The sequence below is a fragment of the Procambarus clarkii genome, chromosome 9 (assembly GCF_040958095.1).
Source record: "Procambarus clarkii isolate CNS0578487 chromosome 9, FALCON_Pclarkii_2.0, whole genome shotgun sequence".
In the NCBI taxonomy this organism is placed as follows: domain Eukaryota; kingdom Metazoa; phylum Arthropoda; class Malacostraca; order Decapoda; family Cambaridae; genus Procambarus; species Procambarus clarkii.
The window spans coordinates 20,330,521-20,358,351 of NC_091158.1; the positions used below are offsets into that span (position 1 = coordinate 20,330,521).

General features: G+C 37.5%; 3 protein-coding genes across 4 annotated transcripts in view; all 3 read right to left on the minus strand.

Annotated features, from left to right (window-relative positions):
• LOC123766281 (uncharacterized) overlaps positions 1–11,088 on the minus strand; it is a 126,387-nt gene extending 115,299 nt beyond the window's left edge. The window contains exon 1 of one of the 2 annotated variants that reach the window (XM_069321254.1): positions 10,330–11,088. In XM_069321254.1, the coding sequence (XP_069177355.1) occupies positions 10,330–10,416 (87 nt within the window). In that variant the 5' untranslated portion in view covers positions 10,417–11,088. The remainder of the gene's footprint in view (positions 1–10,329) is intronic. The other variant, XM_069321255.1, reaches the window with a different exon arrangement.
• Positions 11,089–14,643: 3,555 nt separating this feature from the next.
• LOC138362719 (uncharacterized) lies at positions 14,644–15,631 on the minus strand. The gene has a single exon (XM_069321256.1). The coding sequence runs from the start codon at positions 15,492–15,494 to the stop codon at positions 14,784–14,786; it is 711 nt and encodes a 236-aa protein (XP_069177357.1). The 5' UTR covers positions 15,495–15,631; the 3' UTR covers positions 14,644–14,783.
• Positions 15,632–18,840: 3,209 nt separating this feature from the next.
• LOC123766148 (trehalase) lies at positions 18,841–25,264 on the minus strand. Its single transcript, XM_045755043.2, has 2 exons — positions 24,896–25,264; positions 18,841–23,116 (listed from the first exon to the last, which is right to left on the minus strand). Exon 2 carries the CDS (start codon positions 23,090–23,092, stop codon positions 21,227–21,229), a length of 1,866 nt encoding a protein of 621 aa, XP_045610999.2. The 5' UTR covers positions 23,093–23,116; positions 24,896–25,264; the 3' UTR covers positions 18,841–21,226.
• Positions 25,265–27,831: the final 2,567 nt, after the last annotated feature.

Sequence of the window (27,831 nt, forward strand, 5' to 3'; positions counted from 1 at the left end):
TTATACAGGTTCCAAATGTCTGGTACTTTGTACTTTATGTACTTTACCAAGCACACAACAAATAATTAAGCACAAAAAGTTTAAATATTGTTAGGTGTGGAGGACATATTCCCAGAGGAGTCCCGCACAAGCCCCTGTCGGCAGTACCTTCGCCAGTCGACACACAGCAAGTGCTCAACTTAACAATAAGTGTCAAGTCACGAATGGCAATAGGTTACAGAGAGGGAAGAACCGTTTGTAGGAGTTTAGGTGAGGCGCGGGAACCTGAGGGACACCCCACCACAAGTTCCCAGCCCTAATACACCCCCAAGTTAACCTAACTGTGCAGCATTCACAGTCAAGCATTCCTGGCAACACAAGAACAGCAGGTCGGAGGTCACAGCCGCCTAGGTGATGGGGTTTGTGGCGCACATAACCTCAACGGCACTAAAACTACCCCGAGTGTGACTTAAGGTTGGCGTTACAATCAACCAGTGCCAAAACACTCGGCCCATCTTCAAAACATTTGCCAAATAATTGTTAATCCAGCAGCTGCTCTCTCTTTATGAATACAAAACAATTTTGCACGCCTCATCAACCTGTCCTCACACTTAACCGATCGCAGGCAATGCATTGCCTTGGTTCGTATGCTTGAGGTTAGGCAAAACCACTTCAAATTTGACGCAAGTCATATCATGAGAACGGGCTGTACTCGTAACTGATTACGATCCAATTTTGCTGGAAGAATGCTTCCCTCACTTTCTGAGTTGGGACCGTACCTCTCTCTCTAGAGCTACGCTCGCCTACTGTAACAACCCGTTCTCGCACTTTCGTATAGTCAATATTGACTTATTAAATACGTGCATATGTGACATACTAAACATACTAGTTTACCTTGAAAAGTTTCATAAAAAACACCGACCTTACCTAACCTTCTTAGTATGTTAAGATAAGCATCTTATTGCTTCGTAATTACAATTATTACTTAACCTATTATAGGTATAGGTTAAGTAATAATTGTAATTACGAAGCAATAAGATTTACAGTGTAAATACAAAATGTTGCCAACTGAACTAAAACGCCAAACCTTCCCAAGGCTATACACACAATTCTATTAATAATATATAATAGAGAAAACTATTTTTTGATTACATCGTATAGAAAATAAATTATGAATGCGTATTTGAGGACGGTGCACCTTTAACGTGAATAGCCTCAGTTATTTTTCAGTATCCATGTAATAGATGGATACAACCTTAACAGAGTTCAGGTATAATAATAATAATAATAATATTTCATTGTGTCGGGGGACACGAAGCCAGAATGTATTTATTCACGTTAGGTTCATATCGAGGTCCCCCACCTCCCAAGGCGAATTCCCTATTCCCTAATGTTCCTATTCACTTTGCAGTGAATAGGCACATTAGGTGAAAGGAAATGTGCCATACCATTTCTGTTCCGCACGGGATTCGAACCAGGAATTCTAGATTGTGCGTCGAGAACGAACCCGGCTGTAATGCTGGGATGATGAGTTGTACACAGGCCGAGATGCCGTGTACACCTGTGTATATCCCGTGCCACGGGTGGCACTACGACTGTACGAGGGTGGACCACGAGGAGTGAAGGTTGTCGCAGCAGCAGCAGGATGTGAGAGGCAGTAAGTAGTGCTGCCTTTCTGGAGACTGACTCAAGCAGCATGGCGGCTTGTGTGCGAGGCATGTAGCATGGCGGCGTGTGTGTGAGAGACATGTGGAACCACAATCCAGCAAGCTACTTCAGCTTCACTGTGTCACATTAACAATTAGTAGACAGCTCGCAGCATGGTCCGTTTAATGTACCTATATTTAACTGACCTAAATCTAAATAATCGCGTTAGGTTAGTGGAAACAGTTTTTGACCTTCAAATCCATAGCATTTTCCGCTCACTTTCCCAAGCAGACATTTGTGCTGGTATCCTCGTACGATGGTTCCTATTATCATTGCATTACTTCTCTTCCTCTTACTCAAATTTCATTTTCAGTCTAAATATAGCAGTTACATATATAAAAATAAATATAGATTGCAGCTTAGTTTGGGAACAAATTAATACGGCATTTATCTACTGTAAGCACTCCTTAAAGTTGGAGACCAAACCAGTCGGTTCTGTATAGCCAACACCTGTGATAAAATGACCTGCCGCAACTGGAGAACAGCAACACATCCACACAACCTTACCAAACTACCTGGTATACTCACCTTCTGTGCACACAAATGTGTTGCCAGGGTCGACCATAGGCTCCAAACACGGTCGTTCCAACACCCCCCACGGTATTCTTAACGTATTTACATGAAATTGTATATAAACCTAGCTTCAACCAGTTCTTTGTCTAACTAATTCCCCCTCACTGACTTAACACTTCCCCTTCACTTAACACTGAAAAGTTCTTTCTGACGTCAAAGGGTCCCGATAGTGCAGGTCTGTTTGTTCTTGACTCACAATCGAGAATTCCAGGTTGTGGGGGTTGCATAGAGTAATTCGACCAAAAAGTAATTAATTGAAATAAGTTTATTAAGGTAAAATACACACAAAGGGATGAGGTAGCTCAAGCTATTCTCACCCCATTCAGTACATCGTGTTAATACATACATATACACACATCACAAACAATAAACATATTACCAAATATTCTGAGACATAAACATCTAAATTTCCTAGTCTTTCCTTCACCAATCAAATAATTATTATTTATAGTATTAGTATATAATATTAACAACTACAAAATATTAATAAGAAGTAGAAACAAACTAAAATAGTTTTATGTTCAGTTATCTAAGAAAATAACTGAAATATAGGACGAGGTTATTTTCACCAAGAATGTTGATAATACCTAATGACCCATACATCCTCAGGCAGTAATCTGTAAATATATTCTCTAAACTTTCACTGCTGAAGGAAGTCCTGTTTACTTGAGAACTTGATTATCACATACCACCCACTAATTATGACGACCTTAACAATAATTATGTATAGGACGGAAATATTATCTCTCCGTGAGACATTTCAAACAAACAGCTTTGAAGAATTGGAGAATTATTTTCCCCACTGGAATGTTAAACAAGGCCAGAGCTACGTTCACCGGGAGCTGAACTACGGTAGTAGGTGAAGGTCACTATAATTGTAGAGACCTTAGTGGCAACGGGACACAAGCCCTGACCAGGACTGTCCAGCCATGACCAGTGAGCCAAGGCTACACCTCACTACTCACTACCAGCATTTTCAACCTTCGTTGCATTGCTTGGATCAGTGCAGGCAAGTGCATTACTCATCTCCCGCTTAGATCCTGTGCAGGCTGTCACGTAATTTGTTAGGCAATATATCTCGTATCGATCTCTCCAGATTCAAATGGAAGCTGTATGTTCCATTAATCAAACTTGATTCGTATATTATTATTAAGTAATTATCAAAAGAAGGGTATACTATTATCAGCAAAATATATAGGTGTCTGAAATTGTTTACTTACCTTGCACCTTAATACAAGAAAACGTTTTAGCATAATAATAATAATAATAATAATTTATTCACAAGAAGGTACAATGGGTTGGCGAGATTACATAAGATTGGTATTTTTACATTCTTGCAAAACCACTAACACACATAGCGTTTCAGGTAGGTCCTTAATCTAACATATCAGGTAAGATGAAAAGGTGCATTGTAGCAAGGTTTTAAATCAACAAATAACTACAATTTAAATTTACAAAGGTGATTACACTGGGAAAGATATATATTTTAAGTACTAATATTGAGGAAGTGGGTAATACAAAATACAGAGTGAGTTTGGAGCACAAGGTACGAAAATATACGGATGAAATTAGGTACTTTTTGGTTTTTCTTTTAAATAGGGCATAGGCTGGACAATTTTTTAATTCATCAGGGAATGAGTTCCAAAGACTGGGTTCTTTTATTTGCATAGCGTTTGCACAGATTTAGTTTGACTCTGGGGATATCTGGGGCTATTTATTTCTGTTGTGGTGCTCATGGGTACTATTACACCTATCAAGGAAAAGTTTCAGATCAAGATTAGCATTTAGGAACAAGGTTTTGTACATGTAAATAAAATATGAAAATGTGTGGAGTGAGTGTATGTTTAGCATGTTAAGGGACTTAAACAGAGGGGTGGTGTGTTGTTTGAAGACAGAGTTTGTTATAGTTTTGACAGCAGATTTTTGCTGAGTGATGATGGGCTTGAGGTAATTTGCAGTGGTTGAACCCCATGCACAGATACTGTAAGATAGGGATAGATTAGTGCGTAATATAATGAGAGGAGAGCAGAGTGGGGAACATAATATCTGATTTTATAAAGTATATCAACCGTTTTTTATACTTTTTTAGCTATGCGTTGTATGTGGGTTTTAAGTTCAGTCTCTTTATGTATAGACCAAGAAACTTTCCCTCATTTTTATTGCTAATATAAACACTGTCTATCTGAAGTTGAATTTGATTTGAAAATTTACTACCAAATAAAATGTAGTAGGTCTTATCTATGTTTAGTGTGAGTTTGTTGGTTAACATCCATGAGTGAACTTTTTAAAATTCATTATTGACAATATTATTTAGTGTGTGGGGGTTAGGGTCAGAATAGATGAAGATAGTATCGTCAGCAAATAGTGTAGGTTTAAGACTGTTAGAAACATATATGACAAAATAACAACACAGTATATTTTATAAGGAAGGAAGGAAGGAAGGAACTATCGGGAGAATGCGCCAAGCCATTACGATTATATAGCACATGGAAAAGATCAGGATAAGGATTTGGGATCGTATATTTTATAATAAATCGATCATTCTATGAATAAATTGCTCCAGTTGTGCATAATCGACTAACAAAGAAAAAAAAGTAAAGAAAAATATCTTTCATCGTTCCCATTAAATGTGAATATTGCTAGAAAAATGCGCAAGGCACATTGGGGCGTGTGGCTGGGTTGATTTTGGGGCGACGACCAACCATCGTCGGACGCTACGGGGAAGTAAGGTCTAGCTGGAGTCAAAACAAGATTGAGTTCCCCTTCTGCCTCTACACGCGAGTATATGATGAAGGGGATGATTCTCACGTCCCGTGTTGTAGTCACTTGCACCAGCTCCATTTAGGAGAACGAGAACAGTGAGGTAGGGGATTTATAATTGACGGAACACTAGAGTCTAGACGTACCGTTTAACACCGTAGGCAGTATAGAAGTAAAAGTTCCAACGCGTATCTTCCTGATTAGGGGAGCACAGGCAGTATGGAGACAGGTCAGTGTTAGTGATTGAGGGGCAACGACCATCGAGGAAAGACAGGTCAGTGTGAGACAAGAGGAGCGCTGCGGGTCACGGCGGGTAAACAATCAATAGCCACTCAGGGGATACGACCAAATTGTATTATTTCACAAAACCTCGAAATAAATAAATTAATCGTAATGTTGGAATACGAATTATGAATTGATATACGACGAACTTGTTCTTATAACCTCATTCGGTATTTAAAATAATTAAGGAAGAATTCAACTTTCAGACACTTTCTCGATTCATATTTTTGTTCTATAATACTATTGCTTGTATGTCATTATTCAGACAAATTAATGAAAAAAATGTTTTATTTTGCAGAGATCCTGTCATACATCCATCTCAGATCTGACATAAACACCAAATAAAATATAACCAAAATAACAAGGTAGAAGCCAAGAGCAGTATTGCCATAGCCTAGTGATAAACGCAGATTTCTACATACAAATTTAAATCATATTTTGTATAAACACGGACGATATAGTTTGACGACCATATATGCATAATTAAATACTTTGCATATACTCTATCTGTCAATTTAACGAATAACCTTACTTAACCTTAACTAACCTTACTATTCTGTTTTCCAGGGACGTGAGGTTCAACTCCTTTAGCCTTTCCTCGGAGCTCATTCCTCTCAGTTCCGGGACGAGCCTGGTGGCATACCGCTGAATCTTCTCTAACTTTGTCTTGTGTTTAACTAGGTATGGACTCCAGGCTGGAGCTGCATATTCCAGGATTGGTCTGACATAAGTGTGTGTGTGTTAGAAATATTTGCAGGAGATATGATGAGGAAAAATTGGTTGGGAGTTTGTACATTAGACAACCGACGGTGAGAAAAGCGGGGTCCGAGAGCTCGATCCTGCAGACACAAATAGTTTTCTGGGGAAAGTGGCATGCGCGAGTTATCCCAGAAGCAGCAGTGATGTGAGGCAGTTATGTACTCACCTAGTTGTGCTTGCAGGGGTTGAGCTCTGGCTCTTTGGGCCCCACCTCTTAACTGTCAATAAATCAACTGATCCCCTCCCCCCCCCACACACACACATCCCCAGGAAGCAGCCCGTAGTAGCTGACTAACTCCCAGGTACCTATTTACTGCTAAGTGAACAGGAGCATCAAGGTGAAATAAACTATGCCTATATGTTTCCGCCTCCGCCGGGGATCGAACCCGGACCCTTAGGACTACGAATCCCGAGCGCTGTCCACTCAGCCTTTAGGCCCCTATGTCGGCGATGACAGCTGTGGTTTACTGCTAGGCTCAACGGGGCCCGCCACCGTGACCACTCACCTTTTCCCCTGAATCTCATGCATTTTATTATATTTGGATAGTTACCTAAGTTAGTTTAGCATCAAATTGTGTTCAACTTTTTAGCTATACTCCGAAAGGTTTGTCTTAATTGTACATAGCTTCTTCAAGAACTAGGCCTAACTGAACTATATATATTTGTTTATAAATTAAAATCACTGCAGCCAAGTCTTCACCCACATATCAGACGCCAAGTCTATGGGTAACGAAGGCATCGGAGTGGCCGGAATGCAACAACAAAAAGTGAAAAACCTTCGACACTCCTCCATGTTATATTTACATTGTCTTATTCAATACAACGGTAACACTTCGGCTACATTTACTCCCTACAGTCATTCGTCTGATTTGCTCTTTTGAACTATCGGCCTTGGTAGCCGTTGAAAAAAGCTGTTCAATTTCCAATGGTAGATAAACTCGTCAGATTCGAAAGGAATTCCTTTATCATGATGCACTTCCATACATATTTCTCCAAGACTCTCTGTCTGTGTCTGTGTCTCTCCACAGTAGATGCTGTAACGCTACCTCCGCCGTACCTTATCTTATATTCTTCCAACCTATTCCATATGTTGACTGCAGCCAGTAACAAAGCAGCTACGTATTAATATATACACCGCCTTTTAAATCCCGTTATTGAATGATAACAAGAGTTAGCTTCAAAAGTTAGTGAAACTGAGGCAAATAAGTGGGTATGAAAACTTAAGGGTTGGGGTGAGGTTGGGGGAGAAAGGCGAAAACTTGTGAAATGGAGGAGATTGAGGGAAGGAGTGGGCTGATGTGATAAGGGAAGTGGGAAGGTCCGACCTCACTTAAAAGAGAAGTAAGCGTAGTGAGGACAGCAGTGGAATGACAGGTGTAATGAGGAGGGGAGAGGGCAGTGAGATCGGATGAGTGAGCTGCTGGATTAATGAGGTCGGGGCAGGAACTAAGGCAGTGAGTGCTACCCAACCCGGCTGGGTAACGGTACCAGGTTGGTAAAGAGGGGCTCGCTCCCCTGCTGTGTATAATATTCTTGTCCCAGTATTTTGAACATTTTTGTAGTTCAATACAACTACTCGGTTCTTTAGTTTTCCCAGTCAAATTCACATTTGAAAAGTGTATTAAGTTACTTTAAACCCCTTCTAACTCTAACCAAATCACTTATTTATAACTCCACACTATAGAAATGATTTTTGACATATCTGTGTCTCTAGTTTTCATACATGCTCCCTCGTTCTGCGGTTCCTAGCATTTAATATTGCATATTTATGTACTATACCATTTCCTTTGAAACTCTTCTATGTAGTTATCGTGCCCACCCTAGTCTTGGTCTCCTCCAGTATGGCAAGGTTTTTCCTTGTAACTCAAATCTTTCGCCTCAGGAATACTTATTGTTGCATAACGCTGGATCTTTACAAGGTGCTGCGGCAGTGTTATAACAAGGGTGATGAAGTCTTGTGTATCACAAATTCATAATTATTATTTTCTAAAAATTATCGATGTTTTAAGTTACTGGAAGCACTGTTCCGGCCCCATAATATTATTTAAAATCAATACTTAGAACCATTATTTGCTGTCATTATTAGAATCATTATTTAAATTGAATATTAGTAATTAATATTACAGTCAATATTTAGAATCAATAATTAAAGCCAATATTTATAGCCTTAATTTAAAACATATTAAAACCCAATATTTAGAACTAACATTTAAAACCAATATTTGGAAATAATATTTAACCAACATTTAAAAGTAAGTAATTATCAAAAGAAAGCACCAAGCCGGGAAGGTCATCATCACATGTGCGAGATATTCAGAAGGCGCTAAATATCACTTATATCCTCAATATCATTAAGGATGCCAATACGATGCCAAAAGGATGCCAAAAGCCCATGAGGCGAACGATATCAAACAACATTTAGAAATACTATTAAAAACCAATATTTATAAGTAATTAAAGGTGATGAATGAGCGTGTGAATAAGTAACATAAACAGTTGGGGGTGAAGGATACAATAGTGGGGTGGAATGTGTGGTGACTGGTCTGACAACTGTGGTACCCGCTCGCCAAGTAGGTCAGTCTAGGTCACTGGTTCCTCCCCACACTCCTATACTAGTTTGGTTCTCCACTCGGTTGGACCACTCTCTTAGCGGACCATTCTACTCTTGAAGGGTAGAAAATAGCCTAAGCTACTCTATCCTTGTGAGATATTATCTTATTGTCTCTAACTTCCTTGAACTTGAACATTCTACCCTACTTCCTTTCCCACTGCTCCTTCAGAGAAAAAAGTAATAAAACACATGTGTTTCCTCTTACATCAACTACAGTACGTCTTCATGTAACGCACAACCACTATCTTCACCCAACAAAACATGAGTTCGAATTTGTACATCCATCAGAGCATTCACGTTTTTTTTCAAAGTGAACTGAAGGATAAACATTGCCATAGTTGTACACTAATACAATATTACCATAGCTGCACACCACTACAATACTGTCATAGCTGCACACTACTACAATATTGTCATAGCTGCACACTACTACAATATTGCCATAGCTGCACACCACTATAATATTGCTATAGTTGCGCACTACTACAATACAGTATTGTCATTACTGCACACTACTCCAATATTGCCATAGCTGCACACTACAATATTGTCATAGTTGCACACTACTGCAATATTGCCATAGCTACACACTATTGCAATATTGCCATAGCTGCTCACTACTTCAATACTGCCATAGCTGCTACTTCAATACTGCCATAGCTGCACACTATTACAATATTGTCATGGCTGCTCACTACTACAATACTGCCATTACTGCACACTACTACAATATTTGGCATCCAGTTTTCCAATATTCTGTGCTTTGGAATACTTTGCTAGTCTATCAACTCTTTTAAGTTCACTCTGAGAGGCTATGCCCAAATAAAGTTAGTGGTAAGAGTTGATATGGCTGAGGTCAATTTAAGAGAGCGGATATATTGGTATACATTGTCAGGACAGGTAATAAGTTTGGCTTATCGAGGTCCACCAAAGCAAGGTGACTAATAAGAAGTGTGGGAGGGAGGGAGAGAATTATGGGAAAACGCCAAGTCATTACGACTATATAGATAGCAAGTGCGAGGCTATTCGCTTGGTCACCCATCTAGTTTTTGAGAAAGCCAGCAGTACTTAACCTGACTGACCGAGTGACATGTACATCATCTACTGAGTTACGCTCTTTAATGTCCAACAAACGTCTAATTCACCCTAATATTAACTGGTATTCTGGTAAGTTATTTTTTTAAGTTTGGTTTCCCATTATCGAGGACAAAGAACCGGATAGGTTTATAGGTCTTCCTAGTCAATGACTGGCCTCTTCCTAGAATACAACCCACAACAGTTCAATAACTCTCATGTACCTATTGCCTGCTAATATAACTGAACTTTCAGATGAAAGTAAATGTGCTCAAACGTCTCGCCCTGGAATCTTACCCAAGACCCATAAGTTGTGTAATATGCTCCCTCTCTCTCAAAAACCTTTTCCTTTATAAATATTACCTAACGCTACATAGAGCGTGAACGAAAAAAATTATATTGGGCTATCGAACAAAACAAATCTATTAGGTTATAATAAGCAACCAATAATTACCAACTGATAAGTCTGATTTGGGCATCAAATTCACCTGGGGATCTCGTATCAACGATTCCAGTGATAAACCTTAAGGTACTATTATATAACACACACAAAATATATGGTAATATTGCTGCTCAACACTCACCTGTTGCTGTGGGTATCCAAAGGCCGAGAAGAAAGGGTAATTTTGGTAATACAAATTTCTCCTACCGAAATACATGATTGTTTTCATTTACTATGACAAGTACACTTAAAAAACCAGTACCATTATTTTGGCATAACGTTTGTCAAACTATTATTTCACACATATTTATATAACAATTGTACAGAGGAGCCAATAGGCAAGAGAGGGGTGAGAAGCAGATGCCTTCAGTCATGTCGGGGAGCGCGAGGCGCAACATACACCCTCCACCGTGACATAGCCCACACTGCTCGCTCTTCTGTGGGGCGCTCCCGTTCCTCCGGCTCCGTCCTGCTGTCCTCATGCACTCATGCCTTCCTCCCGCACTCCATGCTTTCATTACTCCTTCCATGCCTTCATCAAGCATTTTATGCCTTCCTCACGCACTCTATGCTTTCCTTACAAACGTCATGTCGTCCTCACGCATTCCATATCATCCTGACACTTTCCACATCGTCCTGGCACTCTCCACGTCCTCCCAACAAACTCTACTTCTTCCTGACACACTTCACGTCCTCCTGACACTCGCTACGTTCTCATGACTCTCCACGTCATTCTGACATTCTCTGCGTTCTCCTAACACATTCCATGTCCGAGCCACGGTTCAGGTTCATCTGACAGAAGCTAGGTCATCCAAACATTACATTTCCTCTTGCCACAGTCCAGGATCTTTTACATGTTTCCCAAAGTGTTCCCTGAGAATCCAATAGACAATAGCCACTCCTAATCTCTGCTATTTAAATCTAGCCTAATATATGAAAACGTTGAATTACTGGGAAATTGTCTTCGTTTTTAGAAAAAAAAAAAAAATCGGATACATTTCCCATCTTCACCGATGGTCGATGACCTGTATTCTCAAGTTAGTGCATGCATCTAATACACAGTCTCCATCACTTTTCTGTCATACTCAAAATGCCAATACCTCATGGCGTTCAACATCTTGAAGAAGCTGAAAGGTCACATGTGATGACTCTCTCGTTACAAAGATATCTGGTTTTCGATTTGGTGTTGGCCTTAAGGCCTATAAACTGCGAGAGGGTTATTATAGCCAGCACAATAGCTTATTAACGAATTTGCATTTCAGCCCCGATAGTTCAGGATTAAAGTAGGCTTTCGGTGTGTACACACCGGTACACATCTCAGTGTATATACCGTGATGGAGAACGTTCTTCTCTTGCCCAGTCATCACCCACTGTACTTAATCACCACCCATGCGATCTGGTCGTCGATCTGGTCAGTGTGCCGCGAGTTGAAAAAAAGGTTGAAAATCTCTGGTCAAGACTTAGTATAGACCGTAATGTACACTAAGAGTAGGCTGGCTGTTGATGCTTAGATGTGTAGTAAGTACAGTAGCATTAATTAAATATAATAACTTAGAACGAGCTTAACAGTTTTTGCCTATTGTTGCGCATTATTATTATTTATAATATTTTATTAATTTTATCATTACTAATAATAGCTAAGGAGCTATATTGCTAATTAAGGCAATATAAAGCCTAAGAATGCAAAGTTTATATCTTTAGCTTCTATCTTATTAAGAAATAACATTCAGTGTGTTTCTAACTGATAATATATAAGATATACATAATTAACATCATCTTGAATCAAATACACTTAAATGCAACAATGAAAGCCCCAAAATATGACAAATGATATCAGAATAAAGTAATATTTTTATTTTCCGGGTTTATCTTATTATATAGAGTACTGGTGTACACTTACATAACAATATTACTTAACATGTGGGTGCAATGGTCTTAAAATTAAGCAATTTACATTTTATTTGTTCTATAATCCATAGCATGCGTAAAACGCACCTCACAGCTGTCCAGTGAGGGGCGTGGGAATGAGTGTCCAGAAGAGTTACAATAAACAAACTTGGGATAATTTACTAACATTTTGGATACTTTACACACATGAAATAGTTAGTGTAGCTTTCACTGTCTCGGATTTTTTCTTTGAAGTTTTTGGTGTAGTATTGTCTGAGGCTGCTTCTAGGCAGTCCAAGGTACCATGGCTAACATCACCAAGCTTCGGTACTCAGTAGCCATTAGCACAGCACAAACACCATCGCTGCTGAAATCGAACGTTTCCACCATTTGTTTATATTAAAACATAACTAAGATAAATGATTATCAAACCATTCAGTGAAATATAACTTCTACGTTTGTTTAACGGCTCAATGAGGCCAGCGAGTGAACCATACACTTAAAATTATATCTACAGGGATAATCAACTATACTGTAGTTCTCTTAATAAATATTCACACATCAGTTTGCAATAAAGACTGTTCTTCCATGCCATAAAACATCGTTTCTCACTTTAGCAGAGACAGCAGCTTGTATATAACATCCCATCTTCCGTCAATTAAATGCTGAGATTTTTACATTATTATGAGGTAAACGGGAAGCTATTCATTCCAATGACTTTTCCTGCTCATCTACCCTCACACTGAAAGTAATAAGGGCGTCCAAGGTATGGAAAATAGGAAGACGTTATTATTAGAGCTATTCCCATATTATATATATTGTATATTATTATTATTATTATTATATATATATATATATATATATATATATATATATATATATATATATATATATATATATATATATATTATGTAATATATATATATATATATATAATATATATATATATATATAATATATATATATTTTATATAAATATATAATATATTTATATAAAATATATATATATTAGTCCCAGTATATCTTCTCATTAGAGCTATTATTAATTTAATGGATGTCACTGGCAGCCAATATTTTGATACGAAACATGCCAGTCTTCAGGAACTGTTAAGTCTGCCGTGATCCCTAGTACAATGACCGGATTTACAGCTTAATTATTACGTGATAATTTCTCCTAAGTTATAGGATTTTTTTAAGTCTTACATATTCTGTATAATAATGACACCAACATAAAATAGAAAGTTAATGAAGGCCATTTGTAAATCCAACCGTTTACATTGCATATTTGTATTGCAGATTACTTAGTTTTCCTTAATTAATAAAGTAAAATAAAATTACATGTGGGGTGGTTAATCATGAGAATATTACAAACTACTTTCCCGACAATTATACAATTGTCAACTGCCTGACAATAGTTATGTATAAATAATCTGCTTATTGGTACAATTCTAATTTTAAAATATTTAAGCTGCCCACAGATGATGACTGATTAATATCATAAACTATGGGATACTACTCTCTCCAGTATAATGTATGGTAAAGTCATTAAGTTTACAATGAAGTCTCCATGAATCATTTGCATTAACATTCATGAGCAAATTGTTTAGTTGTACAGTAACCTCAATACCAAAAACTGTTCAAGCTTGGAATGATATAATTTGGAGGGCCACGTCCCAAATTTACTAAGTAAAATAGCAACATTCTTAAGTGAACGATATAGATGGAAATGCAGAATAGAGCCAGTGAAGAACAGAGGTGCTATAGTCATAATCAAAGCACTGCATGAACATCAAAGGTCCACGGTTGTTCAACATCCTCCCAGCAAGTATTAGAAATATTGCCGGAACAAAAGTGGCCGTCTTCAAGAGAAAACTGGATAGTTTTTCATGAAGTGCAGGACTAACCGGGCTGTAGTGGCAACCCATTCTCGCGAGCGTTCCCAACGTCAAGAAACTGTTGTACTAAAGTGCCTTTTTCTAACCTACCAGAGGACCCACGAACAGAAAACAGAACATTGTCAATTTCGCGAGCCGCTACCATTTTCTTGCACGACAGTTTTTGGTCTTTGGTAAAGTATACGTCAAAATGCGACATGCTATTATAAGGAAGTAGTGGATACGTAGGCCTGCGGGGCGCCGCAATTAATTAACAAACAGCCTGTTGGGGCAAACTCACAAGTCAAGCCTGACCCCGGGTCAGGCTTAGGGAGTAGAACTCCCAGAACCCCATCAAGGTACAATTTGTATTTGCGATCACCCCTTTATCTTCCCCAAGTTGACTTACGTATTTTTGTTTCACTAGATTACTCTTCGCCTTCACAAATATACAAAGATCAGCTTTGAAATATATTTAGCAGGAAAATCTAACATTGTGTCATGTGAATTAAGCATATATAAACTATTATTTTATTAATAAAAAAATATTGAGTTGGTATAAATGACAATCACTTTACTAATAAGACTAAAATCGTGGCATGAATGAATTCAGGGACAAGACGAATATTACCAGATTCTTTTGTAGGCCGGAATATGATAAATGATTTTCGAGCAATCCAGGTTAAATTGTTGTAGTACGCCTGACGATGGCAGACAACTTTGAGTAATAAAATAACTGACTTGTAGTAGCAATTAACGACTATATTCAGTTTCCAAGTGTTCACGATTCACGAACAAATGAGACATTCATAGATGATTACTCAGTGTGACGTTATTAACAGTGAGGCTGTAGAGGTCGCCACCAAGTGTCTGGGTAATGAAATTTGAGCAAATCGATGTCTTCTCTGGGAGCGGGGAGGGAGAGGGGGCCGAAGGGTCTCTTGGGTAGTGGGAGGGCTGCCAGGCTGGGAGGGAAGCACTGGAGGGTGGGATGAGCATCACAGTCTGGTGGCAGTACACGTCGTCGCCACCCCACACGTCTCAACATGTGCACCCGCTCGTCCTCCTCGAACAGCACCACACGCACCGTCGGCACCTTCACACCCTCACTCGAGGAGTTCCTGATGGTGTACTGGCCTTCTGCCGAGCTGTACTCCAGTGCCAGTCCCCGCCGCCTGAAGGCCCGCAGCAGCTCGGCCTCGTCGTGCACAGACACCTTCTCGTTGAGAGCACAGAGGTGGGCGTGAGCATCCCAGGGCAACGGCCCGGACTCCTGTATAGCACCCCATAAGGAATCATAACAAAGGAAATGTGTGATAGACAGGTGGGACAGGAGAGTAGACACTGCAGACAATAACGGGTATAATCCTCGCCTCTGTTCTTGCGACACTGTACAAGGAGGTTGTTCTTCCACTTCATCACTGTTCCTCAGCCAGTAACGGAACGTTATGATCATACCACACAGCACTAATAACAAAACCACCCACTCACGTCGTCTACTCAAAAAGCGACATCGTCGGCGAATTGGCACTAAGGATAACTTCATTGTGGTGACCTTTCAGTTACAATGAAGTTGTTACAGTAAAGAAATAACTGGTCCAGCATAGCCTAGCAGAGCCACGTAGCACGCCACTAGTGTTGACACGCCAAGCCGTCCGTCTTCTCATGGCGGATATAATGCCAAAACTATATTTCGTTTTCTATCATTGAAAGATCTATGTAAGGGGACCCTAAAATATCATGTGAATCAACATGTACTGAAGTATATTATCACTAACATCAAATATATCGCATATTTGCTTGTAAATTATATCAGTTCTGCTTAATTTTAGGTTATTAATGTTCCATATGTGTAACTTATTCATCCATACTTGGAACGATAGTACTGCCATCACCACCTCTGCTTTGCTCAGTCTGTTGTTTTTTGGTAGTTGAACCGGAAGTCGACAGACATATGGAAGAAGAGAAGAATGTTATTATAGAATTAAAGTCAAAATTGCACGTCTAGACAGAAGCCAACACTCATACAATATACTGAATATATATATAATATTCAATTTCACACAAGTAGGTCTGTTTCTATATACTGTATAGCTATTGAAATATAACCTTCTCTGTAACTCGCTGACATCATAATTATAAGGAGTAAGGAATAGATGAAATTGTTAATGTACAGTAATAATCTCCATTGAGGTCTGATAAAGACCTTTTGTGCCTTCTCTAATCCTTTTTTGCACTACTGCTCACAGGATGAGTATGGGGTGCACAATAAACTAGCTGCCTTCGGCAGCAACAATCAATTCAATCAAATGTTGGATGAACATGAAGAATTATGTTCCCTTTGGACATTTTTTATCAGTAAAATGCACAGTACACAAATTCAAGGCTGATGGCCATAATATATACAGTATTGCTGTATAGTATTTTTACAAGATTTTCTATAGTTTAATAAATATTTAGTAAAGCAAACATTTATTAGGAACAGAAAGGGTAAAGAAAAAATCATATGAAACTAAAATCTTTGATATTATGCAAATTACAGAAAATAAATTTTAACAAGTAAATAAAACTCTCTCTAAACTATGAGCCACAAAAGTATATGTTCAGCATTTTCATTAACATAAGCTATATTAAGGAACCCTCTTTTGTAATATTGATTACCTAATTTGTAAAAAGCATAAATACATGAACCTAATTATCATTGCATTAGAAACTTACTTGTAATGAAAAAACAAAGTTATACAGAGGGCTATCAATTATCCAAATATTTTCATGTATGAAGAAAAGGGTAAAATCAGTAAGGATGAATGTAATTATATTTGAATACAAATAAAAGTATTTTTTTAATAACATGGACAATAAAATCAGAAAAATCTACTATACCTTAATTAAGCAAATTATAACCACACTAAACAACACAAATAAACACAATACTATGAGTAGTTAATAAATGGAATGCATTAGCAAGTGATGTAGTGGAGGCTGACTCCATACACAGTTTCAAATTAGATAGAGCTCAATAAGTTCAGGATCCTGTACACCAGTAGACTGACGGTTGAGAGACGGGACCACAGAGCTAAAGCTCAACCCCTACAAGCACAACTAGGTGAGCACAGTTTCTTTTATTTTCATGATCATAAGTTATAAAACTTAAAAGAATTTATACTAATGCATAAATATTAAAAATATAGAAATACAGTATTACCCTTGCCATTATACAGTAGTAATCCAGAAACTAAATTATTTTTAAAACTTACCAAACCACACACATATAAATGTTTGTTGGAAAGACCACAATAATACATTTAATATTCAATACACTGTATAATTTAACATTATACCAGCTGATATCAAATAATTATAGGTCTATGGAATGTAGGATCAAACTGAAAAAGCTCTCCACTATAAAATTGTATATCCCTGTTCAGTATATAAAAAAAATCCATGTATATAATAAATTATAATAGACAATGATTATTTTTTTAAACCTGCAACTTCAAGAACAAGAGGTCACAGATTTAAGCTCAGGAAATAAAGGCACCAAAAAATATAAGAAAGTTCTCTTTTGCAGACAGATAAGAGAGTTGAAACAAGTGGATGTGGATGCCAAAAACCACTAGTAGTTCAAAGTGGATACCAAAATCACCAGTAGTTCAAAGCATCATATGACAGAGTATTGAGAAGACTAGACACCACAAGCATAGCTCTCATTCTGTAACTTCACTTATACCTAACTCAACCACATTCACAAGACACCTATGTATTAATCAATTATTGTAACATTTCTCAATACAATAGCAAAAGGCCAACTAAATGTTTAAATAATATCAACTAATCCCTAAAAGGTACTCTGTATACACGCACTTTTGAAGGAAGACAAGGAAAATATTGGGTGGAAGTTTATTTCTGAATTCACTCAAGTGCCACTATCTTCAGTGGCCTTGATGGGAACAAGAAGCTGGTGGACTGTTAAATGTTCAGCCATTATTCCATTACCCAGGTCTAACCTCCATTGTCAGAACTGGGGAATGGAAGAGATTAAAAACATTATATGTCTGAATTTAAAATTATAATGATGGTACCTGATATCCATACTTAACCAGGTGTTTTCTTTAATTACTATATGATCAGTGTACAGCACTTGTACATGATAATCAATGTTTAAGGGTTAATCACACTCTGAGACCACTATTAACTACAGTACTACAAGGGCCTTCCATTTATATAGAATATAGTCTACCAGAAAGCTTCATTACCGCATAATCAGTTACAACAGAAAATAGTGGAAGACTACTGGAGGAGCCTATGTATTTACTGCATTGCAATTCAGTGGCAATATTTTTTAAACAAAACCAAAAACGTTTTTTTTTAATAATTTTGGCATCAAAGTGATTACAAAGGTGTGTTCTGAAGTATACACTAATAAAAATCAATGATGATTTGCATAAAATAATAAAAAAATAGCAAACTTTAGATGCAACTGAATTTTGGTGTGATATAAACCTTTCCATTTGAGCAAGAATTTGCTGTACATGCAAAACCATACATTCCTCTATATACAATATATATAAATTTAAGTAAAATAATATAATGAATAACAGAAGCTCATCAAGATTAAATCCTAGTCTTAAATAAAATCAATACTGTACTTCAAATATCCACTGCATGGGATAATGTTTGCCATTAACTAGCAAGAACCTGCATCATTATCTACAAAATGTAATATGTGCAAAGGTTTCCCCACCAAACTGCAAACATTACACTGTAGCTACAGTTGAGAGATGAAGGGATATATTGGGGAAGATGAGATCCTTGTACAATATAAAATATCAAATCATCACTAATAAAATAGTACAAAATATTAATTTTATGAACTAAGATATCCTTTTCACTTTTATTTTCTTCTTTGAAATTTCTGCCCTGCTGATGTATCACAGGTTACTGACAATTTTTTGGGAAACAAAGTCGCTTTTAAATATATTAAATTCAGGACAGTCACAGTGATTCAAAATTTTCATAACACACAACATTAAACTAAGTTTGAAAATATATTATATATTGCTCACACACAATAACATATATATGCAATAGATATTATGAAATATTATTATAAAACTTTCCCATAGGCACGCAATGGACGGCATAGACAAACATTAAGTTACAATAATTACAATTGTTATTCGCAATTTAATTTACAGTACAGATACAAGGAGTCCCTGTTATATAAATGCTCACTATATGAACACTCATCCATCCAGATTCTTTAGTCCTGATTCTGCATCAATTCACTATGCGAACCCACTCAGTATTACAAGTGGTGCTACTAAAACGTCTCTGCAGTACATGACCGCACAGGATGGTACAAAGATGCCTGCATGGCCCACAATAGAGGCAGGTTATGGTCAAATCATACACAAGGCTATTTGACAGCTCATTTTTCTGATTGTCAAAACTGTATACATATTGTTTGGATAGGATATATTACCCTAGATTAGGCTGTGTTAGGCTTGGTAGGATTAGGTTAGATTGGGTAAGGTTAGGTAGGTTTTAAAATACGCTGGCGAACCATCTTGAGTACTAAGCGACTTGTATCTGAGGAGACCCACACCACCTCAGCCAGCAGTATTCTCATACCCAGGACTATAACTAGACATGGTGTGCATTCTTTGAACTTCCAGCTATTTATTGAAGAAAACACCATTAACAATGGCTGAAAGGTCTAGGAAGTTTATTGGTAATGCACCAGTGCCAAAGAAATGGTGACCCATTACTTTTGAGATTCAAGACCATCCTAAAGGATGAATCCATCTTTGCCACCTATGCATCATCTCCCACATGAAATACAGCAAGTGACACTGAAGACAATCAGCCAACCTCTGTGGCATCACTACCTACCACCGCAGCATCACTACCTACCACCACCACCTCCAGCAACTAGATCTCTTCACTTCTCAAAAACAGCCAGTGCTGATAAGCAGGACAATTCCATCATTCAAGGTAAATATAATATCTTATTTTTTTATCGTCTATGTCCCAAAAATATTGAATTTGTAATGGATTTTGGTGGTTTAGGAATGTATACCCTGCCTCCTGATAGCATTAGGCCTGTGGGAAATCTTGTTCTATGTTCCGAACAAATGCTTTATGAATGCCTTTTCACGAAGTAACCCAGTTGCAGTTGGGTACTCCCTATGAATTGCTTTCATATTTTAAACTACTAAACATACATTACCCATCTAGGACTTACTAAAACCAGAGAAATTCAGCACGACTTATTAGTACACCAATATACCAAGGTTGGTCTACTAGAAAACATGTGCCAAGGTATTACATGTAAATATTATTCTACTGTATGTATATACAGTAATATATACAAGGTAATGTAATACCTTGACATGTGTTTTCTGGAACAGCAAATCCTTATTACAACTATAAAACTGATAAAACACCTAACCTCTACATTGACTATATTAGTACTGTACTGTACTTATATCACAGTTATAAATAACCTCAACCCCCACTGCATCCGACTATTAATCACAAGAATGGCATTACTGCACAATGAATGGCAAAGCCATCTTATATAAACACTAAATTTAAAACAGATTTTGTTTTAATAATACATCAATAGTAATAATGAAGGATTGTATTATGGAACCTTGATAATCAAGACAGTTCAGTAATTTGGACTGAATTCCTTCAGGATTCTTAAGATTTTAGTTATACAGTATCTAGTTATTTGTTGCTAAATACCAATATTATATTACATAATTATTTTACACACACAATGTGTGTGTAAAAATACCGTATACAGTACTGTATATACTATACAGTAAATGTGTATTTTAATATTTACTGCAAAAAACAAGTAAAAATTGTGAACAAATATGTATACTGATATACATTTGTTTATGGTACTGTATTTGCAACAAAATCAGGAATTATTTTGCAACTAAAAGGGTTCTGATTTTTAGGGTTGCTGTATTATTGAGGTACGTATAAGCAAGGGATTTTAAGATAAGTGGACATTGTTTCAAAGTTAGTGCAGCAATTTTTCAAACAGACCAATATAAACATTTATATTAAAATCTAATCTTAATTACCTGTAGCAATGTAGGCAAAGCCCTATTAAGTATAATGTGCAATGTAATATGTACAATTCAACTTTTGCCCTGCAGTAAATGGAATGTCTTGTATCATAAGCTTAAAAGTAAAAATGTCTTACTGGAAGAATGAGTTTACTTTATCAGGTACACTAAACAATATTATGCTGTATATTCATGGTAAAGCCTCCGATTCCCACTGAACTCTCCGGCAAGTATGTACTCGATACACATAATTTGCAACAGCCACAAGAGAGACTACCAGAAGCAGGAATCCAACTGAAAGTGGTGCAGCATCAAAAACATCTTGTGTTTTGATCTTGTGGCCATATATGCTTAGGAATGTCATAACAACAGCATTTGTCCATCCAAATCCCTCTTGATTTTCATATTCACCCCCTCCTCCACTCTTACCCACTTCAGTTACACTATACTTTTCAAACATACGATGTGGAGTGGTATTCTGATAGGTCTTGTACACGTTGAGCACCCATTCTTGTGCATACAAAAAAGCAAGATTTTCAGCACGAGAATTATATTTCCCCGCCTTGTATAATCCAAGAACAACTATATATTGCAATGGAGCCCATCCATTTGGTAAATCCCATTGCTGTCCTGATTTCTGCAATGATGTTGGAATACCCCCTGGATAACTACTAATAGTATTCTTTTCAAGATAAGCAATAATCTTTTCTACAATATATTCAGGTGTTCTCTCCTTACCATAGGTTTCTGTCCACAGAGGCATCAAATTCGAGGGATAAAATCCCGGAATGTGTTGTTTTTTAACTACATTGTAGTCTAACCACACTCCATCTTGATCACTCCAAAAGATGCGGCTGATAGTTGTATTAGTTTCATCTGCCAAGGCATTGTAAATGTCATGTTTAGATTCATTTCCTAATATTTTAAAAAAATCAGACAAGTGTCTTGCATTCAAGCCCATTAAGCTATTGAGGCATACTGGAGCTATATACAATGTACTGATATCTGTCATGTTGGAGGAATGTTTCCCATCTGCCAAAAACCACCTAGTGGAAAAATCCCATCCACTCTCGGCTGCTGACTTGATCCCAGAAAGGATTCTTGCCCTTTCCTTTTCATTCCTGCCTTTCACAAGTTCCTCATCCTCACGAAATGACTCAGGTCTTGGATTTATTGTATTAATTCTATATTGAAACAGTCTATAAGGTGTATCATCTATTGTGACAATAACTGATCTGTTATTCTGCCAGAAATTGTATTCTTTCTCCATGGCACCAATGGATTCACTCAAAAAATATTTGTCTTTGGTAAATTTCCAATACAAATTTACCATAGAAATCAAAAATGGAGGTTGAGATCTTCCTAGATAATATTTTCTACTACCATTAGGAATGTACCCAAACTTATTTACAAGGTATATGAAATTTTTTATCATACCTTCTGCTGTGGCATACATTTCAGAAAGGAGAAGACCTTCAATAATCCAGTATGAATCCCAATAATATAATTCAGCAAAACGTCCCCCTGGCACAATAAAGGGATATGGAACATAAATTTGTGAATACAAGTTATTGTTATAATGCACATCTCTAGACAGTTTTTTTCCAAGTAACTTCCATTTTTTGTTGACTTCAAGAGCCCAGTTCCTCAAAGGAAGATCATAAATATTATCTATAAACATAGGCTTTTCTTTCCAATCACCTGGAATCCAGTTCTCAAATTCAGTGCCAGAATTTTCAAAGTTTCCAATAATAAACTTCTTCATTTCATCTTTAGTTGGATTTTCTTTCGTTTCATTTAATAAAATATTAAATCTTTCTTCTATTTCTTCAGGAGGCCTCTTGAGCTTCATGTCAACAAAGTATTTGCTATCATTAAAAGTCATTGACAAATGCACATGATGCAGAAGCTTATAATTGCAAAATATCTTGCAAGCATCATCTACTGCTTCTTTACCATCACTAATAGGAGAATTTTCTCTTCTATCAAGACTGTTCACCCCACTACAATAAATCACAATAACAAAACACAACACTAGATTACTATAGCACAACATCCTCTTGCCTTAATATCCATATCTCTGAAAAATAAAATCAATTATAAGCCTTCAGAGCACATACGCAAAATCAAATTATGTAACAAATACAAGTTAATCAAAACATCCATTATCAAACTCAGGTTAACACCAAAAAACACAAAGAAAATCACTTGAAGAACTGCCCTTGCATAATTTGGGTCAAAGATATTTCCCCACGAAAACACACCGATTCATCAGATTTTTGGCCTTGTAATTCCAACCAGAGCACATGCATGTTTGAGTGAAACTGATTCCAACCATACAACCTTGTAATTCCCATCTAAAAAGGACATGCATGTGTGAGTGAAAACAATAGTTATTACATAATTTTAAAATTATCTGTCCAGATGTTTGGAGAAAATATTTGAGACAATTATGTGTAATAAAAACATTATATTCCAGAACTAATTGGACTCTCATACCAGGAACAGTAGAAGGCCACAGGTCTAATACTGCAAACATGACATGACAGGGCTGACCTCATCGACACTTAAAATGCTGGACAATTTGAAGGATACTGTTGTGGGGTTGCATCCTGAGGAAGGTCAGCAGGTCGACCTTAGGGGGGCGAGGAACCCCAATGCTAGCCTAAAGTAAGTAAGTAAGTGTGTGTGTGTCTATTATATATATATACTCAGGCTGCCTGTCTTCAACAAAATTAATTAATATATAACCATGGAGCCACCTACCCACCAAATCTATAAATGCCGAGATATTACTACAGTTCAAAAAGCCACTGGTTTCCTGGCCTCGTGGTTAGTCTCTAACCCAGTAATTGTTCGTATAACACTATACATTATATTCAATTTTGTAACTTGCTTATCAAGACTATCAGACTTTCTTTATACAGTACTGACAAAGTCTGGTTTCAAGGTCATACCATAAAACCTCAAGACCAGGATATCTGAATCTTTTTTAGTAATCATGCAGAGATTTACTGCTGAGTTGCATTTCCGAGCAATTTCTTCATCTGGATGATGCCGATTTAGTACAGCATCTCTATATTCTAAGCTGAGAAGAAGCCCAAATCATGTGTGGATACAGTTAGTTTTAGTTTAAATATCTATTTATTTATTATCCCCAACCTGTAAGAGGTAGCAGAATGTTACAGACACTGTAAAAGGAGAAAGTAGCCCCCACTTTCAACCTCCCTGCAGTTATAATAATTATGTGACATTAATACGAATCTGTCAAAAGTTGGCAATAAAATCCATAGTTACTGATAATTTATGATGACTGGAGAGGGGTCCCGGTAGTACAGTCGGGTTCGTTCTCGACACGAAATCGAGAATTTCAGGTTCAAATGCCAGTCGGCACAGAAATGATTCGACACATTCCTTATCATCTCATGCCCCTGTCTACCTAGCAGTAAATGGGTACCTAGGAGTTGGCTTACTATTGGGTTGCATCCTGGGAGAGGGTCACAGGGTCAGTAATTCAACCCTGAATGGGGGAGGGGGGAGGATGGACCTCGATATAAACCTAACATGTACTGTATGCATATTCTTACTGCCAGTCCCCCAAAAAATTAATTAAAATTGTATTATCTAATATGAGGCACACTGAACATACGACTCCCAGTCGCGGTGAGAGCTTATCAGTGACAAATATTTCCCAGAGATGTAGATAGCACATAACAAGCCTAATAACCCACCCAGAAAAGGAAATATACCACACGAGTATCAAAATCCTTAACACTAAAGATAAAACAAGGTGCGAGTAGCATGACAAATATCGATACACGTTGGTATTGTAGGAAAGGAGGATTAAAATAAGACCCACCAGCAGCATCAGTCCACCTCCGGTGACGTCGTCTGTCTCATCCGCCACACTTCTCACAACCAAACTTCTACTATTACTTCTCTCATCTTTTATACACATCAATAATATTCAAAATGGGGATAGGCAAAATCGGGAATAATTGTATGTAATATCTGGATTGGTTTGATTACAATATAAACCGAAACAAGTAATAAAGAGGGTAAACTATATCATCTGTTGACAAGTTACAGAGCAGATGATGTCATGACAACACTGATGTTATCAGCTGTTGTTGTTTTAGATTCAGCTACTCAGAACAAAAGGTCCAAGTAGCACGGGCTATGGTGAGCCCGTAGTGGACTTACCTGGCACAGGAGCGAGGCTGTGTATGTCTCTTATCAGCACTGGTGTTATCTTTAATATAGAAAAGGGTACTCGTGGTCGGTCTTGAGCCTATTGTTGATGTGACGAGGTGCACTGATATTGTAACTAGCTCATCAAAAAAGTAACTTGCTTAGCCAAATGAATTTTGGGATTCAGTCCCTGAACCCATTAAGTGCCACTGTAACCCTTTCTACTACCGCGCACGGGATGGGTATGGGATACATAATAAATTAACTAAACTAACTTCTCCAAATTTGGATTGCATACGGCTCAGTAAGGTCAGATGCAACACAAACGAGCACCCCGAGATAGCAGCCACAAACTGAGGATTTAAATGCGAGCAGAGCACGCAGTATATCCTTTCACGACCAAAGATCACATGCAATAAAATAAAACTCTACTTACGGGCTATTCATGCCCGTGCCCCCTCTTAGGTGGCTTAATCTTCATCAGTCAATCACAAACAAGGAACAACGATTTCAAGTTCAACAAGCCACAACTTACTACAGAAAACAGATGTTTTTTTTTTCACCCATGTGGGGCATAACAATACACAACTACCAAATCATTAACATTATCTTGGAGTCAGAATCCACCAATCACTGATAGTTGTACAACAAGTGGAAGCTGCAGTTATAAAAGCAAACCAAATCCTAGGAATAGTCAAACGAAATTTTGACGAAGGAAAAGGTAGTTATACAACTGTATAAATCTCTGGTGTGCTTCGACTTGGATTATTATATCCACGCATTGAGACCTCATCTTCAGAAAGACATATCTGCTTTGGAGAAAGTTCAACACCGGGTGAATAAAATCTTTTCCGAACTAAATCAACTTTCATACCAGGAACGGTTGAGGTCCATAGGGATAGATAGATTTCTTTCTTTATTATGCATCCCATACACATCCCGTGGGCGGTGGTGTAAAGGATTACAGAGGCACATCATCGGTCCAGGAACTGAACCCTCTAGTTCGTTTAGCTAAGCAAATAGCAATCTTTTGACGCTAGTTACACAATTATTAATGTTATATATGCATGTACACATACTCATACATACATCTACATATATATACGTATACATATATACACATACACATACATATTCAATCACTTACACAAATACACACACATCAATAATCTTTTGTATCACAAGTGATTCAACAAGAGGCTCACATGAGACTCACAACAGTCACTATACAAGGCACTTTACATCTATGGTGAGTCACACAGTTACTAGTTTTGCCGCACAGTCATGTGCATGTATTACCTACAGTAACTAAATTTTGGATATTTCGCTAAGATTTCGGGCAGCACATCATTATGAATGAAGTACTTACACATTTCTTGGACACCATTTATGGTGTTATCTCTGAATTCCGCGATTTTTTCACATTCCATTATATAATGACGCAAAGTATGCGAATAGTTCTGCTGACAGTTTACATTTAGTCAGATCTACATCAGCAGATGTTGCAAACTCCCAGAGATACTTAATTGTAGCAGAGCTTAAGCCTAGCAGTGGTAACATCTAGAAATCTGCTAACCTTATTGGATGATCCATAGATGTGCGGCACTTCCTGCATAATAGAATGATGATAAATGGAGGAACTGGTGTGAAATTCTCTTTGCCTCAAATCTGTCTCCGAAATTTAGTTGATGTTCCCGGAATATTACTGCCCTCAGGCCACAGGGACCAGACATGACAGGGCTGCTCTCTGCAAAACTTTTAAATTACTGAACAATTTAGAAGATATTGACTTAGAAGACTTCTTCAAAAGGCTAGATGTAAGACGTACAAGGAACAATGGTTTCGAGCTCAACAACCCACACTGAAGGATGGAAAAATATTTGTTTTCACCCATAGAGAGAGATACCTGAATTTGCCCGAGAAGTTCTAGAATTTGTTCTAGAAGAACATACGCATAAAATGTCACCAAAGCATGAGTTAGACCAGCACCAAATAAAGAGCTATGTTGATCACTAGCCGTGAGCGCCAAACAGCAACGAAATGTTTCTACTCTTTTCAGGGTTGTTAACTCCACACTTGTCCAACAGCGTTAAATTTGGTATCACTGAGATCGCAATAAAATTCCCTACACGAACATATAGAAGAACATAATATAAAATGTCACACATGGATGCGTTAGACCGGCACCAAATAAAAAACTACGTCGATTACAGTCATCGTGTCAACAATACAATGGTCTTACCACGATGATGCAATGCAATGCCGTTCTCCCAAATAGGCTACGCAGATATTAGAGAAAACGAAAATATCATTGCAAATTTTTTTAAACTATCCCAAGTCGATCGGATAAAAATTGGATTTTATAGAAATACTTTTTCTCATGCCACTTGAGGACGTCACTTATGTGGATTCAAGAGAAAAAAAGATGTAGCTCTCAAGCTACCTCCGCCCACGTAAACGATTTGGCGGGTCGTATTCCGGGGAACAAATTAGGATTAAGAACCTGCCCGAAACGCTATGCATGCTAGTGGTTTTACAAGAATTTGAGAATTCTTTTTTATATATAAATAAAAAATATAAAAAATCCGCTGACGAATCTTCTTG

Coding starts and splice junctions, on each gene's coding strand:
- LOC138362719 (XM_069321256.1), bottom strand. CDS start 15,494: ATGAAGTTATCCTTAGTGCCAATTCGCCGACGATGTCGCTTTTTGAGT.
- LOC123766148 (XM_045755043.2), bottom strand. CDS start 23,092: ATGTTGTGCTATAGTAATCTAGTGTTGTGTTTTGTTATTGTGATTTAT.